The following is a 14,300-nucleotide window of genomic DNA, read 5'->3' as shown; positions in this document are numbered from 1 at the left end:
AAGCCGGCGGGTAAGGTGGAGCAGGTAAACTTCTTGTATTGACATTCCCTGTATATTTCTTTGTGAGTGAAAGCAGATAAGGCTTACCGGTCCCACCCTGCCTGCTCTGTAACTTCAGGGTATAAATTCCACCTTCCACCTTTGATACTGCAATATAGGCAATTCAATGCAGGCCTGTATATGTTGCTAAATGGATAACAGGGAAATCCCTTTTCGCTTGGATTTATTTTGCAAAAAATTCCCTAAACCCAAAGAGAGGGAGAGACCTATATAGCTAGTAGCCTACTATGGTGGGTATTATGCCTGATAACAGCATTGTAGAGGAATCTGGGCAAATGACTAATAGCTAGGGTTGCCACCTGGCTGGTATTTTACTGGCCTGGAGGGTAAAAATGATGGCTGATCCCAATGTTATTAATATGGATATAAGATAAATATATAGGAAGGCCGGTATTTTTTTCCAGGAAAGGTGGCAACCCTACTAATAGCTCAGGGGGTAGAATGAATTAGACAGATGCTTTCCGGTGTTCAGAGGATATTGCATACCTCCCAACTGTCCCGTTTTTAGAGGGACAGTCCCTCTTTTGACAGCTCAATCCGCAGTCCCAATTTTCTCTGCACTGAAAAGCCAGAAAAAGAAACAAGTTTCTAACTTAATTGGCAGAGAGCCCAGGACACAGCAGCAGATTAGATACTTTTGTAACATTATGTCGAGATAAGCAAATAAGTCATTGTAACAATATAAGATAACAGGTCCCTTGGGAAAAGTTAGACTCACAGCTTAAAGGGCAATTCACCTTCATTAGCAAAACTGTAATAACTGACAGAAACCACAGAAATTTGTTCAAACTTTCAGAACCTGCTAAATTTTGTAAAATGAACATGGTCATTAGGGGGTGTGGTCACAAAAATGGGTGTGGTCAAAAATGCAGCGCAACTTTTTTATCCCTCTTTTTATTTCCAAAATGTTGGGAGGTATGTGACGTGATAGAGTAGTGAATGAGCAAGTAGAATCACAGAGAACCCCCCGATGCAGCGAGCAGGAGATGAGGATGTGATGGAGTAATGGAATATTATGGGCCCCAGTCCATTGGTGTAACTAGATATTACTGGGCCCCACTGCAAATTATTTTTCAGGCCCCCCCCCAAAATGTCTAGAGGTTGTACCAATATTTATTGAAATTGTATATGAATTTGGGCCTCATGGGGCCCCTATACCCAAGGTGGCGAGGTTGGCGGTTTTCCAGCTACTAATTTAAAGCCCAGGCGGGTTTTGAAAGTACAAACTAGCCAACGTACAGATTTAGGCTACTTTTTGGGCCTTTGGCTGGTTTATACTTTGGAAACCAGCCAAAGTTTTTCTTGCCCTAATGTGCCAAACTCAGGCCGGGATTTGTGGAAAGGCCACCAAGGCCCGGGCCTAGGGCGGCAGGATTTTAGGGGGGTGGCATGCCATCCAACCTCATCCACATTGATTCAGAAACACAGAGGATGCATGGGAAATGCATTATTTTGGATTATCCTTCGTGAAAGATTTGGCCGAAATATCGATATGAATCCTAATTTGCATATGCATTTTTAACTTTGTTTTGTGACAAAAAGCCACTCGATTTCCCTCCCCACCCCTAATTTGCATATGCATATTCGGTTCAGCCGGGCAGAAGGATTCAGCCGAATCCAAATCGTGCTGAAAAAAAAGCAGAATCCTGGCTGAATCCTGAACCGAATCCTGGATTCGGTGTATCCCTACGGGAAATATAATATTTTTTTAACAATTTCCTGCTTGCCAATCCCCAATTCTCCAGACCTGATTAAAATTTGCACATGTGCATGAATAAAGGAGAGAGGACGGAGGCAATGAATGCCAGCCAGTCTAGGGACACCACTTTGTAAATCCGGCCATGGCCAAGCCTGCGTCTCCCAATGCATGTTGGGTAATGTAGTTTTTAACAATTTGCCAAGTTTAATGTAAGTTTAAAGTAAGACTACAATACCCAGCATGCAATGGGACTGACGTGTAGAAGTCTGGAGATTTTGGGGTCTGCACCCCAGTCTCCTATCACTCAAGCATTCTTGCATTTTGCAGTGACTTTCTATAATTTCAGACAATTTTGGAGAAAAAATCTGCTGCCCACCAAAATGTCTATAGGTTGAGCGGTTTTACCAATATTTAATATTGAAATAGTTTATGTATTAGGGCCTTATGGGGCCCCTATACCTCCTGGGCCCCCCTCTGTAATTACGCACCTGGTGACGGTGAATCTGTGCCATTTTGCTTCATGGGAAAATTGCAAATCTGTGAAAATTATTTTCACTGCACATATTGTGCTATTTTTTTGGGCTACTTTTGAAGTGCCTCTTGGCTAGTTTTGGGCTGGTTTTGTAGCCGACTTTGGCTGGTTTTGAAAATTAGACCTGGCAACCCTGCCTACACCTCCTGGGCCCCCCTAAAGCTGCAGTATAGTTATGCTCCTGCTCCAGGCTCCATATAGAACTCAGCTCTTGGTTATCTAATTTGGCACAATTTCTATTGGCAGAGTTATCTCTGTACCCCTTATCTCTTAACTCGTGTCACCAACTGCCACAATCACACCAACTGAACTCACTAGATTTCCTCCATCTCCCACCCGTCTCTCCTCTTAGAGGGTTATTTATTAAAGTCCGAATTTATCTCAATATTTTCTGAAAAAAACTCAGACCAAATCCGCACAGGTTTTTTGGGCTTATTTATGAAAGCACTTTCCCGATAATTTTGTTTGCATGAAAAAAATCCAAAAAAATAGTGAAAAATCACAATTTTTTCAGATTTTTCATCCGATTTTCACGATTTTGCCCGAAACGTTCAGGGTATTGCCAAAAACCCAGCACACATCAAAAAATCATTGGGACTTCTCCCATTGGAATATGTAATCTCGACAGGTTGGGACGCAGCATGTTGCATTTCACCTGCGTTCGGCGCATACATGCGTCTGTGTGAGTACAGCCCCCTTCACAATAATTGAGTGTGTCTACTCCTGCGCTTCCCATGCGGCTGAACGGAAGAAAGCGCAACGCAGGGGAGTGCAGGAAAAACCGCCCGTGTGTAAGAGTCCTTTAACCCCTATGATCTCCCGAATACATGGGATGCACAAAATCCAGGATTCGGTTCGGAATTCAGCCAGGATTTAGCCTTTTTCAGCAGGTTCGGTCGAATCCTTGTGCCTGGCCAAACAGGAATATATATACACACACACACACCTTTTTTTTTTATTTGGATTTGGCATTCACCAAGGATTTGGGATTTTCCAGAATCCAAAATAGTGTATTCGGTGCATTCCTATACCCGCCTCTTATTGGTCAATCTCAATGAAAAGGATTATAAACCTCATTCCTTCTGTTCCTTATTATCGGATTTATGTCGTTCCAAAACCAGACCCTCCCACATTACAGGCAAAGAGCTACATACCAACACGGATAGAGCGTGTGCGTAAGTCAGCAGCCATTCTCTCTCTGTCTCCTACTCCAAATGCAATAATAGTTATAATAACTAGCAATGTTCTATCACAGATTAGAATGGGTCACGTGGCATTACAGATAAAATGATACCCGTGCTCCTTCCTATCTCATAGAGATATCTAAGGCTACAAATGTATTGTTATCGCTACTTTTTATTACTCATCTTCCCATTCAGGCCTCTCCTATTTATATTTCAGTCTCTTATTCAAATCAGTGCATGGTTGCTAGGGGAATTTGGATCCTAGCAACCAGACAGCTGAAATTGCAAACTGGAGAGCTGCTGAATAAAAAGCTAAATAACTCAAAACCCACAAATAATAAAAAACAAAAACCAATTGCAAATTGTTTCAGAATATCCCTCTCTACATCGTACTAACAGTTAACTCAACGACCCCCTTTAATTCCAATTATGTGTGACTACTAGGAGCAGTGATATCGGAGGTGTAAATAAAGATAAGATATTAAGTTATTAAGTTATTGGTATTGGAATTGGCTCCAAAGCAACTGTTGCAACATGTTATAGAAAACGGTGCTATTAATTGCATGCAATGGTGCCAAGCCACATCCAAGAGTTGCGATTCGTTATCTCCAACGGGAGCGGTCGGCTGGGGTGTTCCCTGCTTGCAGGTCAGTACAGGCTGCAGATTCCTGAGATAACTAAATCCCGACTCCCTCATTTCTGAAAGTTATGCAAGGCTGTAGCCCAATATACTAGTGAGAAAACAGCTCCCGATTTCTTTTATTTTTTTATATAATCTTTCATCAACCAACAAATCAACCAACAAAACCCATCACAAGAAATAATATGGGACATAGAAAAATCTTTGTATTCTCTTACTCTACTGTCTAAAGGAAGTGGGTCCTTGCTTAAATACAAATATACAGAGAAGGAATGTTCTGGGCACACAATAAGCTATACCCTCATACTGTACTGTCTAAGGGAAACAATATGGCACCTCCTTCCCATATGTATAAATACAAATATACAGAGAAGGAATGTTCTGGGCACACAATAAGCTATACCCTCATACTGTACTGTCTAAGGGAATCAATATGGCACCCCCTCCCATATGTATAAATACAAATATACAGAGAAGGAATGTTCTGGGCACACAGTCAGATATACCCTCATACTGTACTGTCTAAGGGAATCAATATGGCACCTCCTTCCCATATGTATAAATACAAATATACAGAGAAGGAATGTTCTGGGCACACAATAAGCTATACCCTCATACTGTACTGTCTAAGGGAAACAATATGGCACCTCCTTCCCATATGTATAAATACAAATATACAGAGAAGGAATGTTCTGGGCACACAGTCAGATATACCCTTATATGGTTTGGCACTGGACCGATGGAAATCCAACCCAGCTGGCTTAACTGTTTTGGGGTGCTGAATGATTCATAATTTAGAATACACATAAATATTGGGCTGAGCAAATCATACACAAGGGGACTGAAAAAGTTTTGGCTGTGGGGGTCTCCCATTAGCAGAACTCGTTCCCTTCCCCCGTGGATAAAAATATTAGCACTTCCAAACATTTTCCCCATTCCATTCATCTTTTCAAAAACTCGAGGGAACTTCCTTTCCCACATCCCAGGGTTAAGGGAACGTCATTTCTGTATTTAAATTCCACCCTTCCAAGCACAGCAAGAGTTAATTAACCCATTTAGCATTGTAGTCAGGGATGGTTTTAGGGTAGGACAGAAGGGTATAAAACCTGGGGAACCAACATCAGAAAGATCCTTTAGGGAAAACAGTTAAAGGTATAGAGAACATATTAAAGACTCAATTTTTAAATCAGGATGGGTTGTTTAAAGGGGAGTGAGAAGGGAGAGACTCAGGCAGGAAGTGATGTCACAGCAAGCTAATACTGCAGCTGCTATCCTAAACAAACAGAGAGCTTCTAGAGCTTTTTACTCAGGTATGGTAAAACATTCTACAGAATAAATATTGTGTTATAGCTTGCACTATTGAGCTAATCTATTGGCAGTAAAATGCTCTGTAGCTTTCCTTCTCCTTTAATGAAAGCTGCATCAATAAGGTCTACTCACCTGAGCACATCTCTCCCTTGTACCGCAGACAGGAGAAGTCGTCGCATTCACAGTATTTACCCCACACCTTGCCCAGGTCGCTGGCACGGCACACACATTGCCCACAGACACACTCCCCTCTCCGGCTGCAGACGGGTGCCCCTTCCTTTGAGCTACAGCGATCCTGTTGGGATGGGTTGTACTCCTCCTCGGAACACTCGCAGTAAGGCCCTAACCAACCGGGGTTACACTGACAGATCCCGCAGCTCAGGGTGCCGTTCCCGTGATTGCACAGGGTGCTGTTAGGCTGGTCATTCTCCTGACAGGCACAGTTGCACTGGAAATGTACAGTGACCGTTAACGAATCCTTAAATCCAACAGGTTTGATGGTGAAAGTTTTCTGTCGAACTGATGGGCATTCTCTTACCTTGGCCTCAATGGAGAAACTTACCTGTAAAAAAAGGGTATAAGTAGTGTACAAAGGCTTTCAGTATGGCACCTAGTGCTTCTATATGACTTCTAATATCCTTATCATTTACAGTAGGGGGTACATTATCCCTTATAATACATGAGTGACACTCAGAGTTCCCTGTATAACTCAGCCTGCAGCCTTGTGTCTTTATATGGTCACAGAACAACCCCTCAGTGACTTCTAATATCCTTATCATTTACAGTAGGGGGTACATTATCCCTTATAATACATGAGTGATACTCAGAGTTCCCTGTATAACTCAGCCTGCAGCTTTGTGCCTTTATATGTTCACAGAACTACCCCTCAGTGACTTCTAATATCCTTATCATTTACAGTAGGGGGTTCATTATCCCTTATAATACATGAGTGATACTCAGAGTTCCCTGTATAACTCAGCCTGCAGCCTTGTGCCTTTATATGGTCACAGAACAACCCCTCAGTGACTTCTAATATCCTTATCATTTACAGTAGGGGGTACATTATCCCTTATAATACATGAGTGATACTCAGAGTTTCCTGTATAACTCAGCCTGCAGCCTTGTGCCTTTATATGGTCACAGAACAACCCCTCAGTGACTTCTAATATCCTTATCATTTACAGTAGGGGTACATTATCCCTTATAATACATGAGTGATACTCAGAGTTCCCTGTATAACTCAGCCTTCAGCCTTGTGTCTTTATATGGTCACAGAACAACCCCTCAGATGACTTCTAATATCCTTATCATTTACAGTAGGGGGTACATTATCCCTTATAATACATGAGTGATACTCAGAGTTCCCTGTATAACTCAGCCTTCAGCCTTGTGTCTTTATATGGTCACAGAACAACCCCTCAGTGACTTCTAATATCCTTATCATTTACAGTAGGGGGTACATTATCTCTTATAATACATGAGTGATACTCAGAGTTCCCTGTATAACTCAGCCTTCAGCCTTGTGTCTTTATATGGTCACAGAACAACCCCTCAGTGACTTCTAATATCCTTATCATTTACAGTAGGGGGTACATTATCTCTTATAATACATGAGTGATACTCAGAGTTCCCTGTATAACTCAGCCTGCAGCCTTGTGCCTTAATATGGTCACAGAACCCCCTCATTGACTTCCAATATCCTTATCATTTACAGTTGGGGGTACATTATCCCTTATAATACATGAGTGATACTCAGAGTTCCCTTTATAACTCAGCCTGCAGACTTGTGTCTTTATATGGTCACATAACAACCTCTGAGTGACTTCTAATATCCTTATCATTTACAGTAGGGGGTATATTATCCCTTATAATACATGAGTGATACTCAGAGTTCCCTGTATAACTCAGCCTGCAGCCTTGTGCCTTTATATGGTCACAGAACCCCTCAGTGACTTCTAATATCCTTATAAATGACAGTAGGGGGTACATTATCCTTTTATAACACACAAAAGTACCCTGACCTGTATGTAACGGTTATAAATATATAATAGATAATATAAATTATAGGTTATTCTTTTGTGGGTAATAGTTCATATCTTATAAAGAGGTTTAGAAGAACTTCACTTACTGTATCTCCAATCTTGAGGCCAGTGCAAGACTTAAGACCAGGAGTCAACTCATCATTCTGGCAGGAGGCACTGAAGGAAAGGGACAGCTCCTCCGGAAGGTCGCGCACCTCAAGTTCCACCTTTGAGCGGATCTTCTACACTCAGTGATTAGTGGGAGGGGTGGGTCATGTGAGTTGAAGAGGGAAGGACAATTAGATGGCTTGGAGGAGATATGTAATAGGGAGAAGACAGAAGGAGTAGACTTGATAAGCAAGAAAGGTGACGTGGAACACATGAGAAGATAAAGATGGGGTAGTAAGGGGTAATACTGGAATGAGATATCGCTGGAGCAAAGCAAAGAGAGAGAAAGAGGAAAAGAAAGGGGAAACATAAGTGAAACAGATAAAGCAGCAGCAGAGAGTGAAGGTTGCAACAGTTTGAATGAGACAGAACAGTTGGACTGGCTCTCATATAATTCATGTTATAATGTTCCAACATGGAACCTTCAGCCCTATCAAATACTTGATAACTGCTTATTTCCCTTTGTTCTTGACTGCTAATTTCCCCCATCAAGAAAGGTCTTCTTCTAGACTTGAAAGTTTCAGGTGGCCATCCACATTACTTAAATAGGCAAAGAAGGGTTTAAAACCACCCCCAGAATTTAGAGACAATACAATTTGTCAGGTTTTTTTTACCCAAACTGTCTGTAAGAAGACAGTACGTATGGTAGGAAAATATAGAAGAATATGTCAAGTCTGATTTTATGGTATTTGTAACTCAACTCATTGCTGTAGGCTGACCCTACACAAGCTGCTCCATTCTCATAAAAACAGTACCAGTCTTGCCATAGCCTTTAATTTACAATAGGTTGGTAGAACATTCAAGGATTAAGTGTTAAAATGTCTTGTCCATTTTCAAATGAAAGCATTCTTGATGGAGACAAGGGGTATTGACATTTAATCCCAAAACCCACCAAAATATGCGTTATAAGGCAGAATACCTCATAGGAATTTTCGATGAGCTGGATGACGTTGCCCGAGTCCTGGGATAAAACTCCCACTGTGGTCCCAGGGATTAGTTCACTGTATTTCTGGGGTGGGAGAAGGTGAGAGAGACATTTTAGAAGAACGAGTCACTTGTATTGGTTCTTTCTTAAAAACCTAGTTACAATATTTTTGGACTAAATACAGTTTTCTGTAGGGAGGGCGGGTGCTATATAAATGTATGTGTCACTGGAGCCTAAGAAGTTTTTGGTTTTTGTAATAGAGATGTACGGGTCATTTTTCCTGCAGGGCAAAGATAACATGCCTTCTAGTTTTATGATGACACATAACTGTCTAAGCCCAAAGCAAGTATGTCAAACTCGCCTTCCTTCCTATCTACTGTGAACCAGCTTCTGACTGGGAATGCTGGAGGCTGCAGGTCACAGGAGATAAATGGTCAAGCGTTTGACATTGGCTATCCAATCAAAATCTGATCAGGAACATTTAGGTCAACAGAAAAACTCAGAGACTGCCTTGGCCATGGGTGATGATAGCACCAAAAAGTGAGTCTCAATAGGCTGTGGATTCCACCATAGGTCTCTTGGGCCAATTGGAAAGTTCAGTGTCTAGGGAAGTTTCATGGACTACAGACTGAAGATGTTGAGAATCTAATATGGTATTTAACAGGAGTAAAGGGACACCTTGTTTTTGTCTCTCTCTCTGCAGCAGGCTTGGAAGATGTCAAAGTCAAAGTTTTCATTTAATGGTTAAACCAGGTTCTTACCGTGTATAGGCTCAGCACTTCATTTGTGACAGCAAACACCAGATTAATATTCTTATCTGAAAGCTTTTCAGTCATAAGGCCAATAGATGGATAATCCTGGGAGAGAAGGAAAGCAGGATTGGAGGAAAGGCGATGACAAAAAGTTCTAACATAAATGACGACCATTCAGATTGTGAGGGCAAAAGAGAGACAAGGCTGGCCAAACAAATGACCAATGAAGGAAAGTAAGCATAACCCAGAGAAGACTTTTTCAACCTCTGGCTTTCCTGCTGTTGTTGACCTAAAACTTCCAATATACCATAACAGCCTTCTGTTGGTTACCCTCTAGGTGAAGCTCCCTGACTTGGTGCAGAAAGAGTTGGACAAGAGAATGGAAACAGAGAACAGACTTTGTATCAAAGGCTACGAAGATATGGTGGAAACAAGGTAAATTGAAATCAATCATCTCTCCTCACCAAGGTGGTGGAAGCTGCGTAGTCGTTATTTAGATCGAGGTGGCATTTTCCATCATTGGGTTGAACAATACCCGCCAGCCTACCATCTAGTGCAATATGGGTTCTGGCATCTGTGGTGAAGACCAGTAAGTGAGAGGACTCATTTCTCCAGCCAATCTTCTCCTGAAAGACACAACAAAATCAAGAAAAGATTTCAACGGATAACTTAATCCCTTTGGATCGAAGATTCAGACAGATTGGTTTGGTGACAAGTAATCCTAAACGTATTATAATGGCGTCACAATGGGTCCAACAGTCTGATGTCAATGTTCAGGTCCCAATGCCTCTGTATATCCTTAAAGCTCATGATGTGGTATAAAGACATCACTAGGGTGACCAAAATATGTAGTAGGGTTTGAAGAAAATATCCCCTACTGTTCTTTACTCACGTCGCATACTGCTGCCTGTAGCACCGCATCAAATCCACCCTCTGGAGAATCCCGGTTTCGGGAGACCTTCTGTTTCTGGACCTCCTCGTTAAATCTCAAGACTTCCTCTGTCAAAGTCAAGACGTGTTTATATCCAAAAGTGGGCATGCACTCGGTGTTAAATCTGTTAGGAAAAAAGGGCACTGGGTTGGAGATTCTGGCAGAGACTTAAAAACAAAATGTTTCAACCGTTTTATTTTTTATAGCCCAAGCACTCCGTACCCCAAACTCTTCCCAGTGACTTAAATGAGAATTGTCTGCAAGATAGGATTCATTGAAGGTAGACTTTTAGTCCCTGAAATTGCCCCAACTGTTATTGCCCTAAACATTAACTCACCATTGTCACACTCTAACCAGCCAGTGTAAGCCAATACAAACCTAATTTACATTTCACATATTATTATTCTTTAACTAACCCTATCGGCTGCATAGACAGTCTGGAAATCCCTTGGCCATCGCATTGTTGCCTGCAAATATCTCCCACTCTCTAAGCTTACAGGATATTGCTGAAGAGTTCTGTCTTGTAAATAATGACGTGGTTCAATCAAAGACCATGATTCACTGTGTACAACCCTAAGGGTTTGTTGATATTAAGCCGTGGGCATTCAGAAGGATTTATATCACTAATCATATATAGACCTTGTACCCTATTAAATTGAGTTTCCCTAAAGGCTCATCAACCCCGGACTCAAGTGCAAGAACACTAAAGAGCAAAAAGCTTATACCATGCTGCACTTCCTAGTGCCGATTAGAAATCTGGGGGCTAGATGGAGATTGCAGGTCCAACCATTGCAAGAAGGCCTGTCCTTACTGCCCGAGTAGAGTTCTCCATTGCTACATGTGCTCACCAGCATTCCCTAACTTGCACATCTAAATGATGAGCAAGTTAGAGGGTGGGATGGGGGGCACTTACATGCCTTCCCCTCATAAAAGCAGCAATGCTATCATGAAAAGAGCAACTATTCTGTGTGATCTTCTGATCTACTCAAGATTGCTTCTCAATGCTTGGGTACTTGCCTTGTGAAGGCCATCATTATAAAGGCTGATTCACAGACCCATGATAGTCTAAAGTTGATAAATGTCTTGAATAAAAAAAAAACAGACCATTGAATCTTGCAACCCTGTAGAAAACATATAGCCAACCTGATCAATTACTGTCTAGATAGAAGATGACTTCCATCTAAAATGTATCGGTAAATTGACCAAATGGATTTGCAGCCTATCACCAGAAACGTCTCTTTCCCATTGAAAACTCCTGGTGGAAATTCAGTGTTTATTATCTTGGCCTTAGAGATTTTGTGGGGTTACTTACTCATAGCAGGGGTTTTTGATGACTTCAGGAGGTGACATAAACATGTACGGTGACATAGGCTTGTCAACAAATGCACCAAATCCAATCCGCAGGTTACTAGTTAGCCGGCGCATCCTTTCTGATAAACTAGTGCCCAGGGTTTGGATCTTGATTAAATCATCCTTCATGGAATAGGAAAGGTCCATAAGGTAGTAGATATCCACAGGATAGTCTTCTACTTGCCTCACCTGTAGGTTGAAGACCTTGGTGTCATCTGCGGGAAAGGCAGAAGAAGAAGGCTCCGTCACTTTATTGACTGATCCACTACATCTCATAAAGGCATTTTATTTTCATTATAGATGAACAATTGGGTTAACATGTGCTATATTGCCCCACCCCACAACTAGGAATTTACCTGGTCTCAGGAACAGGTCAATCTTCTGCGGAGACATCTGGGTGATTTCCCTGGTGTCGCCTTCTGAACCTTTGACACTTAAGGGTCGGTTCTCAGCTACGAGAACGGTGCTGACTGGGAATTCAATGTTTTTCAGCTCACATCCATTACTCAGAAGTTCAGATTTGAGGTCACAGCGGGGAGCACCTTTCCCAAAAACCTGTACAATAGTCAATAAAAAGAAAGTTTGGGTAGACCAGGGAGTGGCTAAAATAGGCCTCAACTTAACCAGAGAATGTTGGGTGGTTTAGCTTGTGCTCTGTGCATGAGAACTATACAGTGATTGTGTCTACAGTGAAATGATTGGCTGTACATTGTATTGGTTGATATTGGTTGAGGGTTGGTATTTTAGAACATTCCTCTTGGTCTGTGAAGAAGTCAACATATTCTTTCAATTACCAGATTACCTTCCTCTTTTGTACCCTGAAGGAAGGAACTCTCTTCCCTCCCCGTATCTAATCCAACTCACTTCGTCACCGCTCAACAGATAGAAACTTGTAAACTGAAATGCCCCTAGCAAAAATGGCCGTTGATGCTCCTCAGGCTCTGGATTCCTGAACATTTCTTTTTTAGAGTCTGGAAAGGATTTCAGCAACAGGAGTTAAGTTGCTGGGCTGTCCAATGGATTGATTGATGTAATCAAGGTTGTAGCCTTTCCAACTAAAGACTATGGTGCAGGACACAACAGCACAAGAAACATAAATGAGCCTGATGTTTAAAGGGTAAGTGATGCCACCATGTGTCTTGTGTGACCCATCATGTATATCTTGAATCCTTGGCAAAATGATGGGGCTGCTGTAAGAAATGATGAGTCCCAGGGGCAGGGATTGATGTGAATGAGTTTCTGCAAAGCTCTACATGTTGGCACTGTATAAATGACACTGATTTTTAGTAACATTTCTATCTTAATGCCACCATCCCCTTAGGGCCCTAGAAGATGTGAAGAACTGGATGCCTCAGTCATGTCACTGCTACTAGTACACTGTGCTCCTGGCCGGGGCTGCACTGCTGAACATGAATAAGCATTCCAGATGTGAGTGGTGTGAGGAGGGGGGCTGCTCTTGGCTGGGGCTCAGGATCTGGCTTGTTACATGCGTTTGGGAAGGATTGACCCCACGTGAAGTACAGACCCAGGGAAACATTGCCTTTTTAGGAGAGTCTGAGGGGAATCTGGAAAGGAAGGCCGGGCTCCGTATGGGTGAAAACTCACTGAAGTCACCAGACAGAGCAGCTGCAGCAGAGGTTCTTTTAACGGAGAATCCTGGGGGTTGTAGTTCAGAAAAACCCTGGCAGAAGGCGGTGACCTAAATGCAGCTTTCCCTTTGTTTTACACACAAAATAAATACCTCCTGGAATGCTAAGAGATTTAGATAAGAATGTTCCTATTCTTCAATGTTTCCTTGCTGCAGTGCATTTCCCATGGGGCCCACACCTTGAGAATTATCCAAGGTCCCATTCACCCGTGAACTATAACTCCCATCAGCCTCCACCAGACTAAGCAGCCGGTTATAAGGATCTAAATCAAGAAAGTCTGGGCAAATCAAGAGTCGGGAGCACCAATTGGAAGGTGAAAGGAAATACTTACCTCTTGGGAACACCAGGCACACTGTGGGCTTACAGAGAGGCATTTCTGGCAAGAGGACACCCCACGCGTGGCACAGATACTGGCACCTGAAATGAATACGGCACATCCCGGCTAAGCAACTGCACTATTCATTAATAGACACGAATACAACTCACATATTAAAGGGGATCTACACTCAAATATCAGTTCTTGTAAACTTACCCAAAGTTCTCCTCTGAGCACTTTTACAATCTATCTATCTATCTCTCTATCTATATGGTATCTATATATATTCGGACTGGCACTCAGGTTCTATTTTTGGCTAATGGTGTGCGCTCTGCCTGAGTGATATATATATATATATATATCTCTTTCCAAATGACCAGCAACTCCAGGGTTTTAGTGAAAAACATTGTATTTGATTTGTGCAGTTACAGCCAACATAACGTTTCGGTCCACTCTGGGACTTTTCTCAAGGCAACTCCACCCTACACCACTAAGGGTATAAGTAGCCAATCCATCAATCCTTTTATCTATCTGTCTGTCTGTCTGTCTATCTATCAAAGAATTAAGTAACCAGCCTGATTTATAGATGCAAACATGGAGTATCACAGACAGACAGACATAGAGTGGAGATATATAGACAGATTTAGTGGGGGAATGTTGGAGAGGCATAGCATGTAACAGAAAGACGGACAGATATAGAAGGAGATAGACAGACATGATGAAAGAGAAACACTGATGGATTTGGTAAGACAGCCATGGCAAGTA

At 42.0% G+C, this 14,300-nt stretch overlaps 1 protein-coding gene across 2 annotated transcripts in view; it reads right to left on the bottom strand.

Annotated features, from left to right (window-relative positions):
* itgb3.L (integrin subunit beta 3 L homeolog) overlaps positions 1-14,300 on the bottom strand; it is a 43,404-nt gene that overhangs the window by 6,497 nt on the left and 22,607 nt on the right. For both annotated transcript variants that reach the window (XM_041576186.1, XM_041576185.1), the window contains exons 2-10: positions 13,551-13,636; positions 11,927-12,125; positions 11,533-11,785; positions 10,182-10,344; positions 9,754-9,915; positions 9,299-9,394; positions 8,532-8,621; positions 7,552-7,686; positions 5,556-5,985 (exon numbers count right to left, since the gene is read on the bottom strand). In XM_041576186.1, coding sequence (XP_041432120.1) covers positions 5,556-5,985; positions 7,552-7,686; positions 8,532-8,621; positions 9,299-9,394; positions 9,754-9,915; positions 10,182-10,344; positions 11,533-11,785; positions 11,927-11,963 — 1,366 coding nt within the window. In that variant the 5' untranslated portion in view covers positions 11,964-12,125; positions 13,551-13,636. The remainder of the gene's footprint in view (positions 1-5,555; positions 5,986-7,551; positions 7,687-8,531; positions 8,622-9,298; positions 9,395-9,753; positions 9,916-10,181; positions 10,345-11,532; positions 11,786-11,926; positions 12,126-13,550; positions 13,637-14,300) is intronic.

This window comes from Xenopus laevis, chromosome 9_10L (assembly GCF_017654675.1).
Source record: "Xenopus laevis strain J_2021 chromosome 9_10L, Xenopus_laevis_v10.1, whole genome shotgun sequence".
NCBI classification, from domain to species: Eukaryota; Metazoa; Chordata; class Amphibia; order Anura; family Pipidae; genus Xenopus; species Xenopus laevis.
This window is presented reverse-complemented; position numbering and strand designations above follow the sequence as displayed.